General features: G+C 48.4%; 1 protein-coding gene across 1 annotated transcript; it reads right to left on the bottom strand.

Moving 5' to 3' along the window:
- Positions 1-615: 615 nt before the first annotated feature.
- Positions 616-6,649, bottom strand: LOC142311630 (eukaryotic translation initiation factor 1-like). Its single transcript, XM_075350192.1, has 4 exons — positions 6,520-6,649; positions 4,653-4,816; positions 4,476-4,577; positions 616-4,213 (listed from the first exon to the last, which is right to left on the bottom strand). The coding sequence occupies exons 1-4, from the start codon at positions 6,548-6,550 to the stop codon at positions 4,169-4,171; spliced, it is 342 nt and encodes a 113-aa protein (XP_075206307.1). The 5' UTR covers positions 6,551-6,649; the 3' UTR covers positions 616-4,168.
- Positions 6,650-10,442: the final 3,793 nt, after the last annotated feature.

Genomic DNA, 10,442 nt, shown 5'->3' with positions numbered 1-10,442 from the left:
ACAGCGGCAGGTCGGGCGATATGACTATTCTCACCCGCATAACTCGCAAGTGTGACACCGGCCTACTAGAAACTGTACCATAACAGTATATTATAGCCAGTTACCTGCAATCATGTCCCAAAAAGGTTTTTTGATTTATTTTTTTTTAAATTAATGAGCAACTTGTAGTTTATGAAAGGGGTGGGGAGTGTTTGGTACTAGAGATAGTGATGCTGATCCATACCTACCAGGACACCAGCAACGCAACAGCAGTGCCACCCAACTCCAGATCGAGTGGTGTCAAAACCTTTTGAAGGGTGTATTCACACATGGCAGACGCACCAGACATCAGCCCACTCAGATGGAACATATTCAGTCTGCCATGTGCAATCTTAGGCTGGCACGGTCACCACAGTCTGAATTGCGTGTCATGAGACTTGTCCAGAAATGAAAATGAGTTGTCACACTAAACTCCTGTTCACACAAACCCCCACCACATTGGCCACCATGGAATATTACTTTGACCCTGCAACAGACATCTGGCAATAACAAAATCCCAAAATCGTGAGATCTTAATTTGAACAACCTTTCCTCAGGTTTTACACTCAATCAATAGTTAAAAACATTGACGACTGATTTTTCTTTTATTACCAAGTTTATTTAAATAAGAAAGTTAGATACAATAAAAAACAGGACTCGTCGCTTGTTTTCTGCCATTTTACAATGTAGTGCCGACAATAGTAATCAGCAGCGCGTCCCCCGCACTGCAGAGCCACACAATGTCCCTTGTCATTAGTTTAACCCATTGTCACCCTCCATACTTCAATGACACATCCAGCCAGACATTGTGTCCGGCTTCATGATCCTAGAAGGAACCAAGCCTGAATAAACCATTCGTCATGTAGCTCATCTCACCTCCTGCTCTGATGTGGATAGAAGTCATATTTTGTGGATCGGACCCAGTGATGCAGGAGCACCATTACACCCCTGAGGGGTAGAAACTGACACACTGGGCAATACAGTTATGTGCAAAATAAAAGCAGTGTTACAAATGGAGAAAAAGCTCAATCTTCATAAGAGGATGTATTCCCATATACACCAAGGCACTGCATTCAACCCCAGATGAAAACATGAACTAAAACTGAAAGAGGAATAAGCTGTTCAAGTAAATAGCATTCTTGTATTTACATGTACAAACGTGAGTATTTACAGTATAAACTGAAATGCGTTTACAGACTTCGCTTTCTTGTTAACCACGGAATATTCAGTTGAATATCCCTTATTTCGGAGGACACCATGTAAAGAAGAACCAACATCTGACACCTGTGAACAGATATTCCAGCCCAAGCTGCCCGGTCTACATTCCACAGTTCTTTTGCATTCTTAGGTTTTGTATTAAACCCAGCATTCTCAATTGGATTGAGGTCTGGGGATAGGGCTGGAAACTTGATAGCATCAATCTTGGTGGCCGGGAACCAGGATGTTGCCCACTTACTGGTGTGTTTGTCCTGCTGAAACACCCATTTCAAGGGCATTTCTTGTTGAAAAAGAAGATAACATGACCTCGTCCAGTATATTGATATAATTAAACTGGTCCACGGTCCCTGGTACTTGATAAATGGGCCCAACTCCAGAGTATGAGAAACATCCCCAAACCATTATGCTTGCACCTCTATATTGTATGGTCTTCACAGTGTACTGTGGCTTGAATTCAGTATTTATGGGTCAACTCACAAACTGCCTGCGGCCTTTAGACCCAACAAGAACAATTTTGCTCTCATCTGTCCATAGAATGTTGCGCCACTTCTCCTTAGGGGCCAGGCAAGTTGTTCCTTGGCAAACTAACCTTTGCCCCACACTTTCCCCCCCAGCAATAGTACTTAACAAGAGGTCCATGCACATAGTCTGAATTCACATAGGTATCTTCTGAAGGTCGCAGGACTCACAGGTAACTGAAGCTGATCATTGGATGCATCTTTGCCATTTGTGTTATGCTATTATCCATGCGGATAGTAGTATTTGTTTTCCTACCACACGTTTCAAGTTTTGTTTGCCATTTTAAAGCATTTCAAATCTTTTTAGCTGAGCAACAAATTATTTCTTGCACTTTAGGTTTTTCCCTTCTGTAATTAACTTCTTAAGCAAATTTATTTTACCTTCAATTCAATATCTGAAGCCACCCATTCTAATCAAGTATGGGCTAAACCACCCAGCAGGCACAATTTCCTGTCCCTCTAAAGAAAGGCCATAATTGACAGCTGTTTCTTCACAGAATGCATAACCCCAGTTATTGAAATCCCCATTGCTACTAATTTGAACATCCCTCTTTCATTAAATGAGTTACCGCCAGTTAACAGCATACATCATGACTATTGATCATTCATTACTTGCCTACATCTAGTCATTTTTTCCCCATTTTCTACGTTTTCTCCCAAAAGCAGTAATTAAGAGCATTAGTGAATGTAGACTGCTATTGTTTTGCACATTCAAGGGCATTTGAATAAATTTGAATATCAAAAAGTGAATTTCAGTAAATACAAAAAAGAGAAACGCATATATTATATAGTCATTACACACAGAGTGATCTATATCAAGTGCTTATTTCTGTTAATGTTGATGATTATGGCTTTCAGCCAATGAAAACCCAAAAGTCATTATCTCAGACCAACTGAAAAAATGGGTTTTAAACTCAGAAATGTTGGTGCCTACTTAAGTCTGTACAGTAAATGCCCTCAATACTTGGTCGGGGCTCCTTTTGCATGAATTACTGCATCAATGCGGCGTGGCATGGAGGCGATCAGCCTGTGGCACTGTTGAGGTGTTATGGAAGCCCAGGTTGCTTGGATAGCAGCCTTCAGCTCGTCTGCATTGTTGGGTCTGTTGTCTTTCAACTTCCTCTTGACAATACCCCATAGATTCTCTATGGGGTTTAGGTCAGGGGAGTTTGCCGGCCAATCAAGCACTGTGATACTGTGGTTATTAAACCAGGTATTAGTACTATTGGCAGTGTGGACAGGTACCAAGTTCTGCTGAAAAATGAAATTGCCCTCTCCAAAAAGCTTGTTGGCAGAGGGAAGCATGAACTGCTCTAAAAATTCCTGGTAGACAACTGTGCTGACTTTGGTCTGGATAAAACACAGTGGACCTACACCAGCAGAGGACATAGCTCCCCAAACCATCACTGAATGTGGAAACTCCACACTAGAGCTCAAGCTGTTTGGATCCTGTGTCTCTCCACTCTTCCTCCAGACTCTGGGACCTTGATTTCCAAATGAAATGCTAAATTTTCTTTCATCTGAAAACAACACCTTGGACCACTGAGCAACACTCCAGTTCTTTTTCTCCTTGGCCCAGGTAAGACGCTTCTGGCGTTGTCTATTGTTCACGAGTGGTTTGACACAAGGAACGCGACAGTTGTAGCCCATGTCCTGGATACGTCTGTGTGTGGTGGCTCTTGAAGCACTGACTCCAGCAGCAGTCCACTCCTTGTGAATCTCCCCCAAATTTTTGAATGGCCTTTCCTTAACAATGCTATCAAGGCTGCAGTTATCCTGGTTGCTTGTGCACCTTTTTCTACCACACTTTTCCCTTCCACTCAACTTTCCATTAATATATTTGGATACAGCACTCTGTGAACAACCAACTTCTTTAGCAATGACCTTTTGTGGCTTACCCTCCTTGTGGAGTGTGTCAATGACTGCCTTCTGGACAACTGTCAAGTCAGAAGTCTTCCCCATGATTGCATTGCCTACTGAACCGGACTAAGGGACCATTTTAAAACACTTAAGAAGCCTTTGCCGGTGTTTTGTAGTAATTCTAATTTTCTGAGACTGACTTTTGGGTTTTCATTGGCTGTAAGCCATAATCAACATTAACAGAAACACTTGAAATAAATCACTCTGTATGTAGTGACTATAATATATGCATTTCCATTTTGTATTAAATTACTGAAATAAATTAACTTTTTGATATTCTAATTTATTAAGATCCACTTGTAACTATATTGTTTGGATACCAGATAAAACCAAAAGAGAAATACAACATATGACTGCCCCGCAGAGACAGTGCAAGTTACCAAAGTTTATTACAGTCCATGGAAAGACAGGAGTCACAAGTCTGAGGTCGTAAACTTGTGACAAGGGAGAGGCGCAAACATCTTCATTGTAAATGGAGTCCCTGCTGCCATAGATTAAAAACCATGGACCTTGAGTTGGTCGTCTTTAGCTAGGCCAACCTGAAAGAAAGCACAGGGATCAGTACACTTTAAAGATACACGTTCCCTCATTCTTAGAAGCGAGTCATCACTATAGGTATATCAGATTATGAGGCAGGGTTTTCATTGGATGCTAGGCATCAACCCACCATTAGACAGGTCACCAATATTCTTATAGCCACAACCCCCACACAATAAATGGCCATCATCCAAACAGAGGGGAATAATCTGCTGATGGACATCTGGTGACAGCATCTGTCCCACAATCGGCTGAGCCACTCACCTCGACAAGGAACTGGCAGGCATTCTTCCGCTGGTCTCCCTGAAGCTGGATCACCTCTCCGTATTCTGGATGTTCAACAACAGTACCATTGCAAGCAAATTTCTGTAGAAGACACAATATGGCATCAGCACACCGCCGGGGCTCACGCCTGTGCATACCTTTCCGGCACACACTCACCTTCTTAAAGGCCTTCACTAGTTTCTTCTTGTCGTAGTCATCAGCTATGCCCTGGACGGTAGTGAGGGTCTTCCTGCCGTTTCTCTGCTGAATCCTTATATGGATGGAATCTTCTGTGCCCGCGGGGAGCCAGTCATTACCCTTACTTGCATCAGCAAAGGGGTCTATTGAGGAAAAATAAAAATATAATCTGAGTTGAATCCACCTTCAGGAATTTACTCACACCACTTCAACTAGTTAAAGGGATTGTGGACACCTTCTCAATCTGAGTGTTTGCCCCTTCTTACTCACCTCCTGTGCCAGCACCATTCTGTGTTGGCACGGCACCAGAGGTTTAGAGAAATTCATATTCCTTTCCCAAGAAGCTGCAAGAACTCTAGTGCATGGCCTCCTCTCCCGCTTGGACTAGTGCAACCTGTGGCCTCGCTTCTAACAGTCTTGCACCCCTACCATCTAGTCTACACTATGCTGCCCGACTAATCCACCTCTCACCTTGCTATTCCCCAGCCACTCCTCTCTGCCTCTCTCTTCATTGGATTTCCATTACTCAACCACTCCAGTTCAAAACCCTAACCTAACCATGACATGAAACGCCATGCCAGCCACAACCTGTCTCCTCCATACATTGTGACCTAGTTTCCTGGTACCTGCCTGCACGTAACCTTTGATCCTCAAAAGATCTTCTCTACTCCATCCAAGATTTCTCCCATGCATCCCTTATAGTCTTCCACAACACATCAGACTCTTCCCTACCTTGACAAGCTTCAAAAAGAACCTGAAGACCCACCTCTTCTGGACAAGCCTACAACCTGCCATAACCCTCAGTCCTGCATGACCAGCCCTGCCCTCACCTACTGTATCCTCACCCATCCCCCAGTCCACTATAGCGCTGCTTGACCAGCTCTTCCCTCACCCATCCCCTGTAGACTGAGCCCTCGGGGGCAGGGACCTCTCCTCTTGTACATGATTATTGTATTTGTCCCTATTACGTATACCCCTATTCACATGTAAAGCGCCATGGAATAAATGCTGCTATTACTGGGGGGTGTCCAGGTAATAGACAACCCCTTTAACAGTTCCACAAAGTGATTTTTCCAATAGTGTATACCCCTTTAAGAGTTGTGAACACCGACAACTCACAACAGCAGGGATCAGGTCAGTTGGGGCAGTGCCCACAGGCATCTCCATAGGCTCCCTATGTAACTGCACCACCCGATATACAGAGATTCCCCTACCTCACAAGCTATAGATAGCACCCCTGTAATGGGCAGGCCCACAGTGACATGCATCCAGTCAGAGACTCATTGGGTAAACGCATTGTGGACACGTTCGTGCCGTGTGGACAGGGTTCGGTTTCCGGACACAATAGTTAAGAAATCGCCCAATTCCCCTTTAAATCTGACGTCAGGTCTGAGAGAAACAAAGAAAAGGGGCGGGCTCGTGTGGGCGACTAACGCGGCTACGCCCCGTGACGTCACCACGTAGAGAAAGGAGCTGCGACACACAGCCTCTGAGGCGGCAGCCGCTTCCGCCATCTTGTCGCCGCCTTCTATCCCGATATTATGGCGAAGCCACCGGCAGAGACCGTTCTCCATTGTGGCTGCTCGTGTAAAGATTCAAAAGACTATAGTAGCGCCCCGAACACCAGGGGGCAGTAACGATACCGGGTCTCATCTAGGAAATAGCCCGAACCCCGGCTCCGCGGATATGGGGGAGCTGCCATCTGCCCCTTAGTGTATTCCAGGAAACAAATCTGGGCACAAGTATCGCCCGATCAGATCGGCGCCGTTAGTCATCGTTAATAAGTGAGCGAGTAGATAACGAATACAAGTAAAGCCACAGATCCGTATTGGCCGCGGCCACTCACCGAAGGATTGGAGGTTCTGGATAGCGGACATACGATAAGATGGGATTTCCTCGGTGAGAACGGAGCGCTGACTGCTGATACCAGGGGGCTTGTGTAACACGTACTCAGGAAACCGGCTGCAGCGCCTTTTATACTGCTCCGGTGACGTCAGCTCGTAGCCCCGCCCTGTTCGTTTGTGTTTTCAAAATATCTCTGTGATGTCAGCGTTGCTGGGCGCGTCTGACGGCGGAGCGGCCATTTTACTTCTGGGCAGAGGGCATTTTTACGTGGTTCCTGCCGTAAGAAGAAGCAGTTGTCACAAGCATAGTTCTCCAATGGTTTCACTGGAAATTGTTCATTTCTTTGCGTTTTCCTCTTATGCATTTTTCATCCAGGCTTGGATTTTGCACTGAAACATTTTTCAGACTCCCCATAGAATCCCATAGGGAAAAACCGCAGCGCTCAACAGCAGCTATACATTATATCCACTTTGACCCATTCACTAGATTGTGCTGCCTGATCCACCACCAGAGAAAATAGTATGAAAATCTGGCCTGGACCTATACGGAGGGACCTGCTCCCGCCCAATGCTAGATGATTAACGGGGCTCTGCTATGCGTTTACATGGGAGTGAACCTGTCAGTTAACTGGGGCAAGAAGCCCACCGAGGACTGCATTGGACTAGCCAGGGCTCTCCATATAGACTAGCCAGGCCCCTCCCTATAGACTAGCCAGCCAGGTGCCTCCCTATAGAATAGCCAGCCAGGTGCCTCCCTATAGACTAGCCAGGCGCCTCCCTATAGACTAGCCAGCCAGGTGCCTCCCTATAGAATAGCCAGCCAGGTGCCTCCCTATAGAATAGCCAGCCAGGTGCCTCCCTATAGAATAGCCAGCCAGGTGCCTCCCTATAGAATAGCCAGCCAGGTGCCTCCCTATAGACTAGCTGGGCTCCTCCCTATAGAATAGCCAGCCAGGTGCCTCCCTATAGAATAGCCAGCCAGGTGCCTCCCTATAGACTAGCTGGGCTCCTCCCTATAGAATAGCCAGCCAGGTGCCTCCCTATAGAATAGCCAGCCAGGTGCCTCCCTATAGACTAGCCAGCCAGGTGCCTCCCTATAGAATAGCTGGGCTTCTCCCTATAGAATAGCCAGCCAGGTGCCTCCCTATAGAATAGCCAGCCAGGTGCCTCCCTATAGACTAGCTGGGCTCCTCCCTATAGAATAGCCAGCCAGGTGCCTCCCTATAGAATAGCCAGCCAGGTGCCTCCCTATAGAATAGCCAGCCAGGTGCCTCCCTATAGACTAGCTGGGCTTCTCCCTATAGAATAGCCAGCCAGGTGCCTCCCTATAGACTAGCCAGCCAGGTGCCTCCCTATAGAATAGCCAGCCAGGTGCCTCCCTATAGACTAGCTGGGCTTCTCCCTATAGAATAGCCAGCCAGGTGCCTCCCTATAGAATAGCCAGCCAGGTGCCTCCCTATAGAATAGCCAGCCAGGTGCCTCCCTATAGAATAGCCAGCCAGGTGCCTCCCTATAGAATAGCCAGCCAGGTGCCTCCCTATAGACTAGCCAGCCAGGTGCCTCCCTATAGAATAGCCAGCCAGGTGCCTCCCTATAGAATAGCCAGCCAGGTGCCTCCCTATAGACTAGCCAGCCAGGTGCCTCCCTATAGACTAGCCAGCCAGGTGCCTCCCTATAGAATAGCCAGCCAGGTGCCTCCCTATAGACTAGCCAGCCAGGTGCCTCCCTATAGAATAGCCAGCCAGGTGCCTCCCTATAGAATAGCCAGCCAGGTGCCTCCCTATAGACTAGCCAGCCAGGTGCCTCCCTATAGAATAGCCAGCCAGGTGCCTCCCTATAGACTAGCCAGGCGCCTCCCTATAGACTAGCCAGCCAGGTGCCTCCCTATAGAATAGCCAGCCAGGTGCCTCCCTATAGAATAGCCAGCCAGGTGCCTCCCTATAGAATAGCCAGCCAGGTGCCTCCCTATAGACTAGCTGCGCTCCTCCCTATAGAATAGCCAGCCAGGTGCCTCCCTATAGAATAGCCAGCCAGGTGCCTCCCTATAGACTAGCTGGGCTCCTCCCTATAGAATAGCCAGCCAGGTGCCTCCCTATAGAATAGCCAGCCAGGTGCCTCCCTATAGACTAGCCAGCCAGGTGCCTCCCTATAGAATAGCTGGGCTTCTCCCTATAGAATAGCCAGCCAGGTGCCTCCCTATAGAATAGCCAGCCAGGTGCCTCCCTATAGACTAGCTGGGCTCCTCCCTATAGAATAGCCAGCCAGGTGCCTCCCTATAGAATAGCCAGCCAGGTGCCTCCCTATAGAATAGCCAGCCAGGTGCCTCCCTATAGACTAGCTGGGCTTCTCCCTATAGAATAGCCAGCCAGGTGCCTCCCTATAGACTAGCCAGCCAGGTGCCTCCCTATAGAATAGCCAGCCAGGTGCCTCCCTATAGACTAGCTGGGCTTCTCCCTATAGAATAGCCAGCCAGGTGCCTCCCTATAGAATAGCCAGCCAGGTGCCTCCCTATAGAATAGCCAGCCAGGTGCCTCCCTATAGAATAGCCAGCCAGGTGCCTCCCTATAGACTAGCCAGCCAGGTGCCTCCCTATAGAATAGCCAGCCAGGTGCCTCCCTATAGAATAGCCAGCCAGGTGCCTCCCTATAGACTAGCCAGCCAGGTGCCTCCCTATAGACTAGCCAGCCAGGTGCCTCCCTATAGAATAGCCAGCCAGGTGCCTCCCTATAGACTAGCCAGCCAGGTGCCTCCCTATAGAATAGCCAGCCAGTTGCCTCCCTATAGAATAGCCAGCCAGGTGCCTCCCTATAGACTAGCCAGCCAGGTGCCTCCCTATAGAATAGCCAGCCAGGTGCCTCCCTATAGACTAGCCAGGTCCCAATGTATAGACCAGCCAGACCCCTCCCTATAGACTAGCCAGTCGGGTCTCTCCCTATAGACTAGCCAATCGGGTCTCTCCCTATAGACTAGCCAGCCGGGTCTCTCCCTATAGACTAGCCAATCGAGTCTCTCCCTATAGACTAGCCAGCCGGGTCTCTCCCTATAGACTAGCCAGCCGGGTCTCTCCCTATAGACTAGCCAGCCGGGTCTCTCCCTATAGACTAGCCAATCGGGTCTCTCCCTATAGACTAGCCAGCCGGGTCTCTCCCTATAGACTAGCCAGCCGGGTCTCTCCCTATAGACTAGCCAGCCGGGTCTCTCCCTATAGACTAGCCAACCGGGTCTCTCCCTATAGACCAGCCAATCGGGTCTCTCCCTATAGACTAGCTAGGCCCCTCCCTATAGACTAGCCAGCCAGGTCCCTCCCTATAAAACTAGCTGGGCTCCTCCCTATGGACTAGCCAGGTCCCAATGTATAGACCAGCCAGACCCCTCCCTATAGACTAGCCAGCCAGTTCCCTCCCTATAGACTAGCCGTGCCCCTCCCTATAGACTAACCAGCCAGTTCCCTCCCTATTGACTAGCCGGGCCCCTCCCGATAGGCCAGACAGGCCCCTTCCTATAGGCCAGGCAGGTCCATCCCTATAGATTAGCTGGGCCCCTCCCTATAGGCCAGACAGGTCCCTCACTATAGAGTAATCAGGCCCCTCTCTATAGAATAGCCAGCTAGGTCCCTCTCTATAGACTAGCTGGGCCCCTCCCTATAGATTAGGCAGGTCCCAACGTATAGAGCAGCCGGACCCCTCCCTATAGACTAGCCAGCCAGTTCCCTCCCTATAGGCCAGACAGGTCCCTCCCTACAGACTAGCCAGGCCCCTTCCTATGGGCCAGACAGGTCCCTCCCTATAGACTAGCTGGACCCCTCCCTATAGCCCCGGCCTGTTTTCTCAGAAACACTGCAGAAATTCAGAGAAAAACATATTTGGCGGAGTAGTGCTGCATATTGGGACAAATATCTGCCGCAGATCATGAATGACATTCTGTG

Source organism: Anomaloglossus baeobatrachus, chromosome 5, assembly GCF_048569485.1.
Source record: "Anomaloglossus baeobatrachus isolate aAnoBae1 chromosome 5, aAnoBae1.hap1, whole genome shotgun sequence".
Taxonomy (NCBI): Eukaryota; Metazoa; Chordata; class Amphibia; order Anura; family Aromobatidae; genus Anomaloglossus; species Anomaloglossus baeobatrachus.
Note: the sequence above shows the minus strand (reverse complement) of the source record. Positions and strands in the feature narration are given on the sequence as shown.